Below are 18585 nucleotides of genomic sequence, written 5' to 3'. Positions count from 1 at the left end.
TGAATAATTCGATAAGGATTTGGCAGGCTTACTCTCCTGTCCTTAACAGATGGTAAGAATGAAAGATTGTTGTTAAAGATGGCAGGTGATTGGAGTTTAACAGGTGTAATATAAAAGGTTTAAAATGAGCAGTTCTTATTTGGGAAGCAAGATTTCTGACCTTCAGGAAAGACTAAAGAAAGAAACTGAGATGATAAACGTAGACAGTTCGTTACTTGATCAGTCCAACCCTTTTGCAGCAGGTTCTCGCCCGGGGTCTGGTAGAAGACCAAAGATATGTAAGTTATATTTAGACGAATTCCTTTGAATTGGGAAGTTTTCCTTTTGTTTATATGACAAACACTACATTTTGCCTCTGTATTGTATAAATACCAATTAATTTTTAGATTTTTGGTTAGTTTTTTGGATGTAGAATGTATTGTTATTAAACACAACATCTAGTGACATTGACATTTTAACTTACTGTTTTTATTGTTTAATTTGATTTACAGTGGGAAATGTCGGGACTCCAACTAGAACTAGAAAATCTTATGATTTACCTGGATCGAACTTTGTTCCTCAGTCGACTGTTGATCATGTTGAAATCGACAATAAAATGAAAGAAATAATGGAAATGAGTGGTGTAATATGTATTAATGGACAGGTTAGTACTGTTTGCTTGTTAATTAGTTTGTGATAGTGAATATAGTCTTTTGTTTATACAATTACAGACAGAATACTTTTGATTTAGTAAATTGTTTGTAAAATTAGTTTCTTCTGTAAGTATTATTATGTATTCCAGGCAAATTATTACTTCTTAACTTTATTTTATTACCCTTGCTCATTTTCAAGTCTACCATTTCTATTTTTATGTTTTACATTCATTTTTCATCTAAACTTCATTAATTAATGCTTCGTATGAGTGAGATCTTTGCTGCCATGGAAACGACCCTTATTCATGAATGAACCGTTGATAAATAAATATCGTATCCATGGCAATTTAACTATTAGTTTCAACTATAGCTAATCTTCGCACATTTATGGTCTTGACTATATAACAATCCAGTATTGAGTTTCTTCTGTTTAAGTAAGGTATTTTATAATAATAGTTTACCCTGTAATGTAAACAACTTGTAACAAATGATATTCCCGAAGTTATTTAACTCTTTAATTTCCCCGTAATTAAGATAATATTTGACAGATCTGTTTCTCTGTTCCATGATCCTCAAATACATTAAAATGTTAAATAGATTCGCTTTGTCTTTCATTATTAATTGTTTATTTTGATGACTGCTTAATCCCAAACTCTTTGGCAGGTACATCATTTGAGGTTTTCCTGTTTTGTTCATCATTGAAAGTGGAATCTGATTTGGTTGTTTCTATCTTCTACTTTGGCATACTTAATTAATGTTACAAATTACCATGATAACCATACGTTTTATGGATATTTGTCATAGAATACCTTAATAATATTTTTTTTGTTCGGATTTAGCATTTAAATTGTTGATTTAATGCTCTCGTATTCTCAATATATCACTAATAAATAATTGATTAACTTTGTCGATTGATTTTAAAATCTATTTGGCAACGTTCATTTGCTGCACATCTATAACGATATTTCATAATAATTATAATCACCTCTTCTCTGATGATATAAATTCCTTAGAGAAATATCTTTACACTTTTTTCAAAATATCTTGGAGAATAGTTGATGAACGGAATGAAAAAAAAGTTGATGTAGCAAATTTAGTATATTCTGCTTTTGACGAGAGCCATAGACAAGACAGACCCATCTGAACAAAATAATTTTTTTAAATTGAAATTTTAATATTTCGGTGACCCAACTGTATCGTTTGTAATTTTATTTCATATTTTTTATTTTTTTTCTCCCAATCATTGGAAATTTCCACTATTAATATTTAATCTTGATAGTTGTATAAGACATGTTTAAGGATATATAGTTTTCAGTCTCTAATTTAATGTGTTTTAATTGGTGTTAGAAATACAAAACGAACATTGAAGATCTGGAACCTCTTGGAGAGTTGGGTAGCGGAACTTGTGGGCATGTTGTCAAAATGCTCCATAAACCGACCCAGTGTATCATGGCAGTTAAGGTATTAATTACATAATTAATTCTCTGATTTAAAAATATTTTTGTTTCAATTCTTCTTATTTTGTGTCTTCTCCTGTTAACCAGCAAATGAGGTGGTCGGGTGATCTTGAAGAGAATAAACGCATCACGATGGACCTTGATGTAGTTCTCAAATCACACGATTGTAACTACATTGTTAACTGCTATGGAGTATTTATTAACGATGCCGATGTTTGGATCTGCATGGAACTGATGGCGACCTGCTTTGACAAATTGCTTAAACGCCTCTCTTCACCAATCCCTGAGGATATTCTGGGCAAGGTTGCACTGGCTGTAAGTTTGTCATTGTACCTTTTTACTGTTATAACATTAAAAAAGTATATTAGACTTGTCTTGAGGCATTCCCTGTTTTAAGTTGCTTTAAAGTTAGCTCAACCAATTTTTAACTATCCTATATCATAGTGAATTGATGTTGAAAATTTTTTTTTAATGAAAAAGTTATTATAAAATCGGATCTTTACTGAACCAATAGATTTTAATCATCTAGAAAAAGAAGGTTAAATAGTCTATTTTATTCTTTCTCTTAAAAAAAAAAAAATATTGTAAGATCGTTGAATGACCATGTACTGAATATAAAGAAAATGGTCTGGGTGCAGACAATGTAACTCAAATAGAATATAAATTAATTATTATGAGCTTTACCCCACGTTGCAGAGCTTCATTGGGGCTTACAGTATGAAGATGAGATGATTGTTCATTCTTCCTTTCTCTTTGGCTTTCCTTGATTCTGAGAGCCCTCATGAGGTCCTGCAATGTGGGTCAAAATGTTGGCTGATAATAAATTGTTTATTTTCTATCTGAGTTATTTTGACTGAACCGAGACCATCTTCTGTTTATTTAAAAAAAAAAAAAAAAAAGAATAAATAACGAAAACAGTATTATTAGTGTCAATTTAATGAAGATTTAATTCCCCAACGATTACATAATTTACTGTAAACATTTTAAAATTATGGAATAATTAATTAATATATCACTGTTCAATTAATAAAAATAAAATAGCTAAATACATAATCCTTCAATTTATTTTTTGTTCATTTTGTGTGGATAATCAATATTTATTGATTCTGTCCGGAATGGATGAAATAGTTCATTTTTCCTTTATCCACAGGCAAACTCATCTTAGATGTACTATATTTATTTTTTTGTTGAACCAAACTTAAGTGAACTTACTCAGGAATGTAACCTGATAAAAATATGAGGACATCTTTTCTCATCATTAATTACTAATTATTCGCCTTTAAGCTGCATAATTTTTATTTATTTATTTTTTTTATTAATTGTTTATTTATTCAATGGTATCTTTCAGACAGTTAAGGCTTTGCACTACTTAAAAGAACGGCACGATGTGATCCATAGGGATATCAAACCTTCCAACATCTTGATCGATTCTCACGGCAACGTTAAGCTCTGTGATTTTGGTGTTTCCGGGAGGCTGGTCAATTCAAAAGCCAAATCTGGTAATCCTGGCTGTGCGGCATACATGTCTGTAAGTATTTTCCAACATCTTTAAAGTGTAATGGCTGGTGATTTTAATTTTGAGTATAAAAAGAGAGATCCCTACATGTTCAGTCAGAATGTCATTCAAACCAAAGACTGATGTTCAGATTGATCGTGTAGGAGTAATACTGATGTATCACTGAGAAAATTTTGAAATCCTATCATTCAAATTTTAAGTGGAGGAGAGGCTGCGAACGCTTCAGTTCACATCATGCTTTTCACTTTATTCTTGCAAGCAATTGCCAAAATAATGGACAAAGAAGCTTTCTATTTATTACGAATCGAAAAAGACATTGCAAAAGATTGTTACTGTTCAGTATCATATTGAAGATCGTGAAGGGGGCCTTCTGGCTTTAGAATTATGACTGAGCATGTAGGCAGCCTTACTTAAATAATACAAAGTTAATATTACTGATTCTTTATTAAATTAATGGCATGTTACTTAATAAAATTATTGAATGGTATAGTTATTGCCCCATTTAAAACAAAATGTACTCGAGACAGCCAAAACATATAAAAAAATACCAAAATATGGTGAAGCAGACATAACCTTGTGTGATTTCACAAAGAATTCATTCTTCATCTAAAAATCAAATTAGAAACAAAGATTCTTATGCCATATTTGCTCGAATCCAAACCGTTCTACAGTGGAACCTCTGTATAGCGATTCTTATCTCAGGTTTTGGTTATATGGAACTTTTTTATATAGAGGCCTTGAATATTTGAAGGTTCATTATTTTACGCTGTTGGTTATATGGAGTTTTAGTTTATAAAGGTTTTAATTATTGGGAAATTAGTTATATTGAGCTTTTGGTTATTTGAAGGTTCATTAATTCAAGGTGTTGATTATATGAAGGTTTTGGTTATTCGAAGGTACGTTATTTTGGGGTGCTGGTTATAATATTGAGGTTTTAATCATAATATTGAGGTTTTGGGTATATAGAAGTTCTTAACATTGAGGTTTGGGTTATATGGAGGTTTCTCTTCATAAATGTTCTAGATCTTTCCTTACATCAATAACTTAGTTTGTTTGAATTGAACTAAGTAGATGATTATAGAAACATTAAATCCAAAATACTGTTTTTTATTTGTTATATTGATACTATCCTCAAAAATGTATGATGTTTAATTAAAATAAGCTGTCCTTCACTTGGCAAATCTAAGAATATTTCATAACTACCTACTATTGTTCTTTTTTTTTATGTAGATTTTTCATTTTTTTTTTTTTTCAAAGTTTTGTATATTTTTTTTTAATATCGGTTTTCTAATTTTCAGCCTGAAAGGATCCAGCCACCAAACGGTAACCCAGACTACGATATCAGAGCAGACGTCTGGTCATTGGGAATCACTTTAGTTGAACTAGCGACCGGTCAGTTTCCATATGCAGACTGTAATTCTGATTTTGCGGTTTTGTCTAGGGTACTCCAAGACGATCCGCCTTCCTTACCTATTGACAGCAACTTTACACCTGAATTCCATTATTTCATCAATAGTTGGTAATTATTATTAACTTTCTTTATTATTTATTTAGTTTTTTACAAATAATTTTTCTTTTTAGAAAGATGTTCATTAAAGTATAAATTAATTGAAATTTCTTTTTCTTAAAAAGTCAGTGCTACAATTCAATTCAATTCAAACAGTGACTAGAAAAAGGTGACGAAAACAGAGGTTCATTATATCGAGGTTTTGGTTATATTGAAGTTTCAGATATAGGGAAGTTAGGTATACCGAGGCTTTGGTTATTTGAAGGTTCATTATTTCGTGGTGTTGATTATATGGAGGTTCATAATATCGAAGGTCTTGGTTATATGGAGATTCATTTTATCAAGGTTTAATTATATGAAGGTTCATTGTAACAGGATCTTGGTTACGTGAAGGCTAATTATGTTGAGGTTTTGGTTATTTGAAGGTTTTTTTATATTGAGGCTTTGGTTATTTGGAGGTTCATTATATTGAGGTCCTGTTTACATGGATATACTTTTTATTGAGGTCTTAGTTATATGGTGGTTCTTTATATCAAGGTTTTGATTACATGGAGCTTCTTTATATCAAGGTTTTTGTTATATGGAAGTTCATTATGTTGAGGTTTAGGTTAGAATAGTTGAATTTTTTTTGTTCTTAAAAAGTTTGTGCTTTAAAATACAATTCAAGCAGTGACTAGAAAAAGGGTAAAAGACTGATTAAATCTTATCAGAATGTTGTAGTTTCACTTGCCCATTTGCTGAGGAAAAGTTCTGTCTTTGTTTGGATATAGGTTGACTCCTCTTCACTTATTTTCTAAATAATGTTAATACATATTTCATAAAGAAACATGCTTTAATTGGGTAAAACATAGATAAATAGCACCATAATATCATGAAAATCCTATGTTATAAGATGTAACTTTGTAATTAGAAGAGACTTTTATTTTTGATTAAATGTAACTAATTAAGACAGTATTCTCAATTCTTTATTATAAGCATCGATTTAATTCCATCCAATGTTCATTTTTGTTATCAACTCACAAATAATTATACCATTTTTTTTTTTTTTTTGAACATTCACATCACGAATTGGCCAATGTATGATGAGGATGATATTTATCGCTATCATTATTGGCTGTATAACAAGATCCTTCTTTTTTTCTCTATCATACTAAGATAAGGATGGGATACGAGAGGAATTCGAAAGTATAGTGGAGCCCCAAAGCTCAATTCTGTATGTCCAGATAGGTCTTATTATTGTCATGTAGATCAGTCTTTTGTAATGGATTGGAAGTTTAAACCGTTTATCTAGTAAATGCTGTAATAGTCGAAATCGACATGCAGTTTCCTGTCTTTTTAGTCTTGTGTGAGGATTCCAAGTTAGTCGTTTGTCCAGCTATAGACCAAGGTAGCAGATCTATTCGACAGGGCTAAGAGCAACATTATTGAAGTATACTGTAGGGCAGTCGGCAGATTTACGACAAAGGGTAAAGGTGATTTGATGGAATTTATATTAATCCTCCAATTACAAGATCATTCTTCGAGGGCTGTGATATGAGATTGGAGAGTTTGGAATACAATTAAAGGGTTATTATTAACTGCGATCTCACATGTGTTATAGGCATGCGTGGTGAGGATAGTGTTAGGATTGGTTGGGATGTCAGCTGTATAGATGGTGTAGAGGATGGGGCCGAGGATACTACCTTGAGGAAGTTTCATAATGTTAAAAACAAAAATTAATTTTTCATTTAGAGCTCGATATCTTTAAAATTATTTACAGCACTAGAAAGCCTAATAGAACATCATTTAAAGTGGAGTAAATTAGCCAAAATATGAGCCTTAGTAGTAGAGCTGTTTTTACGTTCAATAGTTCCCGAAATACTATTTTTATAAAGCAACCCTTCATGAAATATATACTGGAAAATCAGTAATTAGTGAATTTATTATGAGAAATCTTCATCTCAGAAACTATGAGAGGTACATATGTCTATTAGCACTCAAATTAAAGCTAGTTTAATGTGCTATAAAGTATTTTAAGACGTTTATCTCTGTAGAAGTAGGAGTTTTCATGATATTTGCAATATCATGAATATGTGATTTACTAATATACTATACCTTAACTTTATCTGTTATACTTCTTTTTTTTTATATAGATTTAAAATATTTATGAATGTAACATATTTTCGCATAGTCTGTTACTTTTAATATACTATAATAAATAATATTTTGATTTGTATCCAGATCTTTGAACAATGTTTCTCTTATTTTATTTTTTTTGTATATTGGACGTTCGTCCCAAGTCTAATATAAGTTTTTATGATGTCTTTCCCTACCATGTGAGAACCACATGAAGGCAATTAAAAAAAAAATACTTAGACCTGTATTTAGATTAATACACTATTGTTTACACATGGAGTCTTATTTTTCGCGATATCTTAGTAAAAATAATAACTATTAATTAATTCTTAACAATTATTCAAACAACTTAATTAGAAATTTATTGAATATATTTTTGTTTATTTTCAGCCTAACTAAAGATTACCACCAGAGACCAAAGTACAAGAGACTGCTCCAGTATCCATTTCTGACCCGCTACGAAACGAAATATGTAGATGTTGCTTCGTGGTATGCAGATGCTACAACGCAGCCAGCAAGGTAGCAAACTGACATGAGCGAACAGTCGCTGTATGCTATGCCGAGAATGGGTTGAGGTTTTTGTGCATTGTAGATAAATTACAATTTTAGACTATTGGATTGCAGACCCTCCTTAATCTCCCTTGTTACCCGATTTGTTTGATTTATTTTTGCATGTTTTCCCCTTTTTTTTTTTTAATTAAAAAATAATCTATGTTAGCAATAATTAGCAAATGTATTTTATTTATTTATCTAATTGAATACTTAAGGTAGATACAGGCTGCTCTATATATATTTGTATCTTCCTTCTTTTTTTTTCTCCCTAATTTTGTGAAGTTCCCGTAGAAATTTTAAATTAATGAATCAACTATTAGAATAGTCTTAACGCTTATAGAGACTAGACAATTGTAAAATTTTGTATCATATACTGTAGATGTTCCTTAATATGTACTTTATTATTGATTCCGTCCATTTGACTGTTATATAAATATTTTATATATTGCTAAGATAATGATTTTTATTATATTCTTTAGAGACGGAGATGTATTGGCTAAATGTTGGTGTAGAGTAAATGCACTGGTAGCTGATATTGTACCAATATCTGATATCTTAAAAAAATTGGAATAATTAGATTTCAAGATCTCCTACATCAATGTTTCAAATATGTATAGCCTCTGTTCTTTTTTTCCTTATATTCATGTCTGTCCTAAAGTAGAGAGTTGACAAGTATTAATAGGGCTTGAGTGCCTGTTCCTGTGTAATGTTGCCGCTCATTGAAGTTGATTTCTATGTGATAATTATGGAGTGTTTCAAATAATTGATCGTAGAGCTTTAAGTTCTGTACGAGGAAAGAACCTTCAACTCACAAAATAATGACCAGGAAGATAGAAACAAGATGAATGATCATTGGGCCAGAGAAAAGAGCCAATTCAATTTCGAAATTGAAAAATTCAAAATCCTGGCCAAGTGGGAATGATGAAAAATCCTTATGAATTCTCAGCTTGGTGCCAGATGATATTAGAATATAAAGTAAGAAGGGCCGTCTGTAGCTCAGATGGTTGAGGTCTTAATGATCTGAGGACTGTGGGCGGTGTGCGGGTTCAAATTCGGCCTGAGGTGTTGACTTTTTTCATTGGGTGGCCACAAAATGAAAAACTTTACCCCTTATCATGGTTAGAATAGGTTGTTCACCTGTAGATAACCCCCCCATATATCATAAATGACCAGGAAGAGGTTATAAAAAAAATTGTGAATTTTTTGCTGACCGCACCTCCGACTATCTTCTCAAGTATGAAATTTCAACAATTTTACCATGTTTTCTAATAATTAGATAGCATCGTGTTGGCATACCTATTGGGAACATGCCTGCTTGAATAGGGTCAGTAAGCTATTCTAGTAAACTATTCCCTAATTTTACATTAACACTTTGACCATGGCGGCTCCCCTAGAAAACCATAATTTTTTTTAATATATATTTTCTTTTATTTTAATTTAAATAAGCATTATATAATGTATAAAGTGTAATATTCAGCGAAGTAATGTTTAAATACCTGTTTTTTACCCATGATGACTACTGTAGTCCTCTTGTATGTCACTGAATCTTATTATGCAATGAATATTTTGCAGATTTTTTAACAGAATTACTGAATAAGAACTCTAAAAAGTTATTGTATATCACATTTTTTATGCTACCTTCTAATTATACTGTTCTAAAAACCGTATAAAAAAAAAATTAAAAAAACTATTGGAACTTGTAAAAAATGTTATTTGAAGTGGATAAAATAAAATTCAATTCAATAAAATTCAAGGAGTGTAAAAATCCTTCAAAACGGCCAGAACGATTGTAGCTGGTGAAAGCTAGGACAGTACTAAACACGGTTCGGGACAATCCAAAGTGGAAGTGAGGTGCTAGAGATCTTTCCATCACTCCTAACGCCAGTTAAAAGTGACCTCCGTTGACAACACATTAGTGTCGTTCATATTCCCAAGAGAATGTGTCATCAGCTGTGGTCAAAGTGTTAAAACACTTCAAAGTTTTTACTAGTTAAAATTAAAGAAATTTTTTTATGCATGTCGGCTACTGGTGCATTTACACTAATTTAAATTTAATTTTTTTTTTTAAAGATTGAATTTGTATTTTAGTTTTGTATCATTGCATGATTTTAGACTATGATGTCTGTGAAATAATAGTCACTCCCTTTTTTTTTTTTTAACTATACTAAAATTAAAGTTTTGGTGGTTGGCTCTGTCGAATTTTATTGTGTTACTTTTTGACTGATCTTATTTCATGTGTCTTATATTTTGTTATGGAAAATGAAAGTACTTTTGATCTTCAATATTAATGATACCAAGATTTTTATATTTCCTGATAAATAGTACTAAAATAATAAAAAAAAATAAGTAATAAGGAAGAAGAAGAAAAAGAAGGCTGTTAACTTACCATTGTCTTTGAATTAATTAACATTTTATTTCTATTAATATTTTATATATTTATTGTAACATTAACATTGTATGACATATTGTTTAATCTTTTAATAAAATTTAATTGAACCTAACAATATTTTTATTTATTTTTTGTGGAATTTGGTGGAGGTTCTCAAAAGATTTGGTCATTTAACTTGAATTGATAACATTTAAAGCAGGTATGTTATTTTGAAATACTATTTTCCCACTTTTCTTTCTTCCTTATATCTGCTCCAATCAACTCCTGTGGGTCATACGTAGTATGTTTTGTGTGCTGTATCGTTTAGATTGACCCCAAACCCAGGAAGGAAGCGGAGCATTCTGTTCTGGTCTGGCGACAAGAAGAAGCGTGACCCGAGTCCTGTGGCGGCAGATAATGCATCGACTGAACAGCCTAAGATAAAGCCTGAGTCTGATCGAATCAAAGGTGTATGGTAAGGTTTTTTGAAGTTATTTATTTAAATACTTAATATTATATTAGAGTTTAATTCTAAGAGTTGTGGAAGTGGACTTCTTTCCTTGAGCAAGAAGTCCACATCCCTTTGAATTAAATAGTATAAGTATTGTTAGAGGAATGGACTGTTTTCATAGACTTGTAAACTTATTAAAACCCTATTTTCAAAGAAATTTTCTTGTACTCCACTTTTGCATTGCACTGATGATAGTATAGATTACAAAATGTTTTTAAACAGTTATTCAAAAGGTACTTAAATCGAAGTATAACAGTATCTATTCACTGCTTGCTGTATCAGTTTTCACAGCCTTTTAAGAAATAAACAGAATTAATTAATTATTTATGTAAATCCATAAATAATAATTAAAAAATAAATGCATTTTTAAACAGTGATTCAAAAGATACTTCAATCAAAGTATAACAGTACCCATCCACTGCTTGCTGTATTAGTTTTGTCTATTTACAAATTTTCAAAACACTTCAAACTTCAATGAATTATCAATTATCAAATGTGGCAGTGAGAAACCAAGGTACGAGTGACAATTTTGTAAATAAGATCTTTGCTTCTTTATTTAGAACAAATTTGCTTCCATGTCAGTCTGTCAATCTGTGTTTGACCATAATCATTAGAATCGTTCATCCAATTTTGATGACATGCTCAAAGATTGTGCAGGCTGGTACCTAGTTGGTTCCATTTAAATTTTATCATATTTGGTCCAGTACAATTTATATGCTTGCATAAATATATTTTCCTTGGCACACCTGCATATTTATGAAATATGAAACTCTTCTGATATGATCCAAATTTGATCAGATTGCGGCAAAAAATTCCTTTCTGGATACATTATATTTTAACATTGGTTTTTCCTTTAGGTATTATTCTCAATTGTCAACATAGAATTATTGTTAATTACCTTACCTACCCAATAGAAATCTCCAGAAAAAAAATATAATTTCCAAAATATTATCTCTCAGGAATAAATTTTTGGATTTAAAAAATTAAAAAGTAAGGAAGCTTTATGGATGTACTTGGTAGATATTTGTCTATCTACCTACTTTTAAACTTAATGCTTCAGTACCAGAAAAGTGTGAAATTATCAATGATTGTTAATTATTGATAATTTCACGATTTTGTATGACTGAAGTTAAAATTTCGATTGAGTGTAGATAGGTGTATAGGTAAAAAAAAAAAAAGATTCGCAAATTCTTATTCACAAAATTATCATTTGACTTCTCACCCCCACTTTAATATAATAACTTAGTATTGTACAAACAACTCAAGTTATGTAATTATATTATTTATAAAAAAAAAAAAAAAATTCTTAGAAGTTCTGTATTTACAAATTGATGTCTTACTATAAAATTATACAGTTATTGGAAGGTTTTTGATTGACCGTCCGACGATCGTCCAGGTTTGATAAAAAAAAAAAAAATCAGTAATTTCACCGCTTAAAGTGAACTAACGTAGGGCTAAGAAAGATACAAAGAATTAAGATTTACAGCGAAAAGTATAACTAAATAAGAATTATAAAAGGTATTTGACAATTAATGATAACGAATAAAAAAGAAATCTTACAATATAAAGACTAAAAGACTGAAAAATAAGGGAAATAAAAATAAAAGTCAAGAAAAAAGAAGGAACTAAATAGGGTCGAATGGAAGTAAACACAAAAAAAGAGTCGAAGGCGTAATGAGGGTAGTGAAGATAAAGTTGTATATTTTTTAAGTTTTAATATTCCTATCCTTATATATTTTACATTAATACTTTTTTTTTTAATAATTTATCCATTATCATTAATTGTCAAACACCTTTTGTAATTCTTATTTAATTATACTTTTCACTGTAAATCTTAATTTTAGTTGTTAGTATCTTTTTTAGCTCTGATGAAGCCCTGCAATGTGGGACGAAACGTTACATAATGTCAAAAAATGTTTAATTACTATTTGAGTCTTTTTTTTATCCAACCCAGGCCATCTTCCTATGATATAGTCATTATTAGTATCAAATTAAAATTAATTAATAATAAATGGAATACCATGGGTCCGGGTGTGGTAAAAAAAAAACTCAATCATTGATAACTATTTTAATGAGCCAACGTTTCTTCCCACGTTGCCGGGCTTCGTCAGGGCTGTTTTGACCGAAGTTAAAGTCAGAGTCTGGTTTCCATTTATTAATAATACACACGGTCAATCAGCGATCTTCCAGTAAAATTAATTAACTGCAAAACTAAAACAATAATTACCTAATCAAAATTTAATTATAATAGGAGCTCCATTTTGAAATCACCTTTTTTCAATCGAAGAAAAAAGTCAGTGGATAATAGCGCCATACCTCAACAGTTGCCTAATAACAATAACCAAGGGACGCAGTGCAGCGGTCAGCATACTTCTTCCCTGCCTGGAAACACGAGTCCTATTGTCCTTCAAAGATTTCTTCACCAGCAGATACAGCACATCAATGGTCTTCGCAGAGTTCACAGGTACCATTTTGACTAAATATAATTTTTTTTTCTCCTGTTTGGGTAGGATTAGGTTATTCTATACAACCAAAAATTAATTACCTATATTTTATCTGTTACTGCTATTATTTATTAAGTTAAATATTTTTGATTTACTAATATACTATAGCTTAACTATATCTTTTATATATTGTTGTTTATTGATTTCAGATATTTATAGATGTAAAATATTTTTACATAGTCTGTTACTTTTAATATACTATCATAAATAATATTTTGATTTGTATTTAGATCTTTGAACAATATTTCTCGTTGCTTTTTATATGTCGGACATTCAAGTTTAAGATGTTTAAGGGTCTCGTTACCGCTATAATCTTCCCATTGAAAATTTTCAGTTATGCCTATTTTGTGCAGGTAGTTATCGCAAATTCCATGATTCATCCTGAGTCTAACATATGTATTACAAAAAATTATTTATTCGTGTCAATGTTTCGACCTGAATTTCAGGTCTTAATTGGGGAGTTAAGGCAGAGATTCTGGCTAAACTCAACTATCAACACCTCATTATAGGTTTTTTCAAATATTGTTTTCAATCTGATCTAATTTAATCATTTTATAATAATTGGTGTAAGGTAACTTAGTTTCAATGGCTCTTAGGAGTACGAGTCATAACCTCTTTTAATGGCTAATTAAGCCATTTTATCAACTGCCCTGCCTCGTTATCTGGATCCCTGTGTGACCCTTAGTCCACTTGAATATTATTTGCTTGTTTCTTTTTATTGCTTAATAATTTTTTTTTTATTTACATTTGAGTATTATTGATATTGTTGTTTATATAATTATTTAGTGATTACGCACTTCCAGAATCTATTAAAACTAAAAATTATAATCTGTGGATTGATCAATGTATTTGAGGGTTTCTAAGATGGCATATAATTCGGCAGTATGAGATCAACTGCCGGAGGGTAATTTATAATGAGATTGAACTTGGGAACCTATATCGCACAACCCAAGTTATCTTCGATTCTTGAGCCATTCATATATTTATAAATATGTGACCATTTATCAACATGCAATGTTTTAATTTTTTCTTAATTAATGTTTTTCTTATTCAAAAACACTTAATCATATTTTTAAAAAAATCTGTACCACTACAATCCATGAAGGGATGCTGTACTTTGTAAGGAAGTGCTGTTATTAGACCGATGGTTGTGCAAGGAGGTGATTTGGTCAGAATCACACTCGACAGACAGATTTTTGTCCACTTTAGGTTGGGTGAACCCCTGAGGGCTATTGAATCCGAAGGGCTGACTCAACAGGTACAGTAAAAAGATAATAAATATCTGCCACAGCCGAATTCAAACCCTGGTCCTTGGAGCTAATAGTCCATTGCCTTACCAATGAGCTACCCACTCCCAACACAATCCATATAGTATGGTTAATAATGAGTCTAAACTATTATTGGTGATAGATAATTTGGAAGATAAGGGGTGCCTGCATGATATATTATTTATTAATTGTTTCATTTATTATTTTATAATATATTCCTGTTTCAGATCTACATCCATCTCTCCGACTCCTAGATTCGGCACAACAGATAGCAGCTTTGAAAAGGACTTATTGAGCGAGATGAAACGGTTGCGACTTGAAGATCACCAGCCGCCGAGAATCACTAATCCTTCTCCCTCCCCTGAGCCCCCTCCTAGAATCAATAAAATGGTCTCTCCTCTCCTTCTTAGGCGTATCGCCTACAACAATGTTCCCGAGGCTGACTTACCTAATTTTATCAACTTCAACATGTCGCCATGCCTTCACAGGTATGTAGATTGTCCTAAATGTCCTTTAATTATACCTAATGTCGTAAATGCTTTAGGTCTGGTTATTTTTTCAACTCCGGTCGACAATTGATAATTTGAAACTTAAGGGACCAAAGAAAAAGTTCAAATCACTGAGAGTTGATGTAATTTAATCACTAATTAATTAAGAGTAAGGAAGGGAAATGTTCAAATAAAAATGTGTTTGGTTAAAATTGTCCATATATACATAATAATCCATGGATTGACACAATACCTAATGTTGAGGGGTTCTTTAGATAACAAAATATATAGAAAAGGAAGATGGTCTGGGTGTAGTCTAAGTAAAACTCAAATAGTGATTAAACTATTTATATTGAGCCAACGTTTCGTCCCACATTGCAAGTCTTCATCAGGGCTAAAAAAGATACATACACTTGTGTGTAAACAATGTGAACATATATGAGAAAAGTAAATGAAGAATTAAAAAGATGTACAATGAAACATAAAAACTGAATAACAGGATACGAGGAGAAGATGGTTGGGGGGTGCGGTCTTTATTATTTATTTTATTTTAAAACAGATCAGCCTGGTGTGCCTTACATGGTTGATATAACTGTTACATTATATGTATATATATATATATTTAACAGTTAATTATGGGGGGTATAGTCTCATAAAAACCCTTAACGATTAACAATGTTATAATTTAAAAAAAAAATTTGGGCATTGTGTGGTTTCCAGGATGAAGTTTGATCAAAAGTGACTCCAAGATTTTTGACTGATGTATGGAATGAGATAGGAGTATTGTTCAGAATAAAGTTGGGGTTCTTGGAATAGATTTAAGGAGAGGGAGGAAGATCGGAGATAGCTTTATTCTTTTCGGTATATAGATCATGATTATAATTGTTAATATAGATCAAATTTGGACATATGGAAACATTTCTTATTGAAATGTAAATAATTTCTTACCTTTTTTTTTTTTTTTGTATGATTGAAGTTTATTTAATCATTGATACATGTTTGACGGCAGGTGTGGCATGCCGCCTCAGGGGCCTGCACGTAGGAGGCCCTTTGAAAGCAACTCAGTGCCTTGCTCACCACTGCCGCAACACAGGTACTACCGAGGAGGTCCATCACCGCAGCCTTACACCATCAACAGGACGTAGAGAAAGGAACACAGTACTCTTTTCTTCTTTGTGTTTACTATTCGTCTGAGTCAGTAACCATGCCGTGGATACTTTAAGGGAAAAAAATTTCAAAGAGAATTTTAATTGATTAACTTCTTATGGTTTTCGGCCTAACTAACCTCTTTATGATTAATTACTAGTTGTGTTTTAATTATTTAGGGAAAGTTTTATATATATATTGAGTTAAATCGGCCTGTACTTCTTTTTTAAAAAAAAAAACTATTATAATGAATATTCCCTCCATTCAAAGAAATTATTTAATTTTGTTACGCTCCTGCATGTATTAATTTTTTTTTAACTTTTTATGCTTTATATATACCAAAAGTGTGTTTTTGTTCTTTTTAAGTATTTTTTTTATCTAGGAATGCTAGTTCTGACATTTTATTCTGTAGGCCTATCCTTCCCTAATATAATCCGTCCAAAATAATTTCTGTATTAATTTTTATTAACACAAAATTATGATTAAATCTTTCTAGTAATAATTAATTACTAAAAATATATATATCGTTATATATAGAAATATGAGAATCTATATACAGACTATTAGTTGAACATTTAACTGTGATATTAATGATGACAGATAATTAACACAAGTTGTGTCTTCAAGTCTATTTCATATATTTACCAAATGTTACTCTGATTTTTGCAATGTCTATAGCGAATTCATAGGCGCTTATATTTTGCAATATAACTAAAGTGTGCATATTTATTTTTATTGTAATTTCACAGTTTTTATTTATTATTACTTTTTTTTCTATTGCCAAAGTTTGAAACATAGTTTAATTTCTAATATGTGAATTGTACTGAATATTATTTTTTTTAAGAGAGTTAAAAAATAATAAAAAATAAAAAAGTAATACCACTTATACCCAATTGGATAGGTGCAGAGTATTATAAAATAAATAAGTAAATAAAAAAAAAAATTATAACAGAGTAGAAAAAAATATTCTGTACTCAAGTATTTTATTTAAATGTGGCTATCCTAGTCATCAGAGGTAAGCATTAACAATGAATTTAAAATAAAGAACATTTTTGTATTTCGAAAAATAAATATTTTTTTATATGATTTGGAATTATTCCGTCCGTTTATTTATTCATTGTTAATGCTTTCCATCTGCTTACCAGACCTCAATATATTACCATGATTTTGTTTTTTTCGTTAAAAAGGTTTTTTTTTTTGTTTAGGCCTAAAAATTTATTTTGTACTTAATTTTATATTTGTATACTAAATTTAATTTAAGCATTACATAATCTAGTGTATATTGAGATTATACAAATATGTAATAAACCTTAACTGTTTTATGTATATAATCTTAATTTATCTGTGTATATGTAAAATAAATATTAATTTAAATTCTACTTATTTTTCATTATATTCTCATCCTTCATGCGCATACAATGCAATGTGATTGTAGTTTAAATTCAACTTTGGGTGCCTTAAAACAATTGGAACAGACTAGATAAATTGGATAGTGAGTAAAAGTGGTTGAGGACCAGTTTCCATAACGAGTGGAAACTTCTCTTCACAAATGATTGGATTTTTTTTTTTCTGTCGCTCCACCAACATCTGCGACACCGCTTTACAGAGCACTCTTGGATCTGGTTTGTGGAGCTTCCAATTTATCTGGTCTGGTCCAATCGTCTAAAGATACCTTTACCGATGATTTTGAAAAAGTAATATTATCTTTAACACCATGATTGCAGTTTTTTAACTGCATTTTAACAACATGCACACTGTGCTATAACACATCATGACTTGGAAGCGGGTATGCCAGTAAGCTATTGTCAAGGGACGTCACTTCTACCTTGCGTTCCGAGTGGTGAGAATAGCTAAAGTACTCCCTTTCAACTTAGATTGTCCCGAACTATGTTTAGTACTGTCCTAGCTTTCACCAGCTATAATCATTCCGAGTTCTCCTACCTTTAAGGATTTTTACACTCCTTCAAATTTTTTTTATAATGAAATTTAATTAATTTTGTATTATTTTATTTTACCCACTTCCTATAACATTTTTTTTGGATTATTTCATGTTGGCTAAATTTTTATAGAAAATTTAGTGATGTACAATAACTTTCTTTGTAGACTTTATAGTTTTTAATTTTTTTTACAATGAAGCCATTTGCTTCCCCCATTTATATTTTTCCCTGTGATTTACATCAACACAAGCCATTTAAAATTTGTAAATTTTAAAATATGTACTTTCTGAGAGAGGGGGGTAGTGGTAGCGATTATAGCGGTAGCCTGTCTGCCAACCCAATGGCTGCGAGTTCGAGTCCCTGGCCCTATCCGGGATTTTTTTAAGCATTTAATTATACAATACTCACTGACAGCCTCCCCCAGGCATTTGTGAGGCCTGTTAGCCAATGGGTGGCACTCTCTAAAATAGGCGTGGAAGTGACGAAATTAAAAGAAAATTTGAAATGATAAGGTTCAGAAGGATGTTTGATTTTCACAATCTCTTTTCTTATTCCTATTGGTTTTCATAATTTTTAATTATTAA

The 18585-nt window shown here is 30.7% G+C and overlaps 1 protein-coding gene across 1 annotated transcript; it reads left to right on the top strand.

The window, feature by feature from the left end:
- The first annotated feature begins 45 nt into the window (after positions 1–45).
- Positions 46–17443, top strand: LOC106681442 (dual specificity mitogen-activated protein kinase kinase 7). Its single transcript, XM_014421765.3, has 11 exons — positions 46–278; positions 492–643; positions 1980–2093; positions 2177–2404; positions 3438–3617; positions 4904–5124; positions 7618–7746; positions 10476–10622; positions 12910–13122; positions 14658–14918; positions 15928–17443. Exons 1-11 carry the CDS (start codon positions 125–127, stop codon positions 16061–16063), a joined length of 1935 nt encoding a protein of 644 aa, XP_014277251.1. The 5' UTR covers positions 46–124; the 3' UTR covers positions 16064–17443.
- The last annotated feature ends 1142 nt before the right edge of the window (positions 17444–18585 follow it).

This window comes from Halyomorpha halys, unplaced genomic scaffold (assembly GCF_000696795.3).
Source record: "Halyomorpha halys isolate HHAL.00 unplaced genomic scaffold, Hhal_1.1 Scaffold338.1, whole genome shotgun sequence".
NCBI classification, from domain to species: Eukaryota; Metazoa; Arthropoda; class Insecta; order Hemiptera; family Pentatomidae; genus Halyomorpha; species Halyomorpha halys.
The sequence above is the reverse complement of the archived record's forward strand: the minus strand, read 5'-3'. Positions and strand labels throughout refer to the sequence as shown.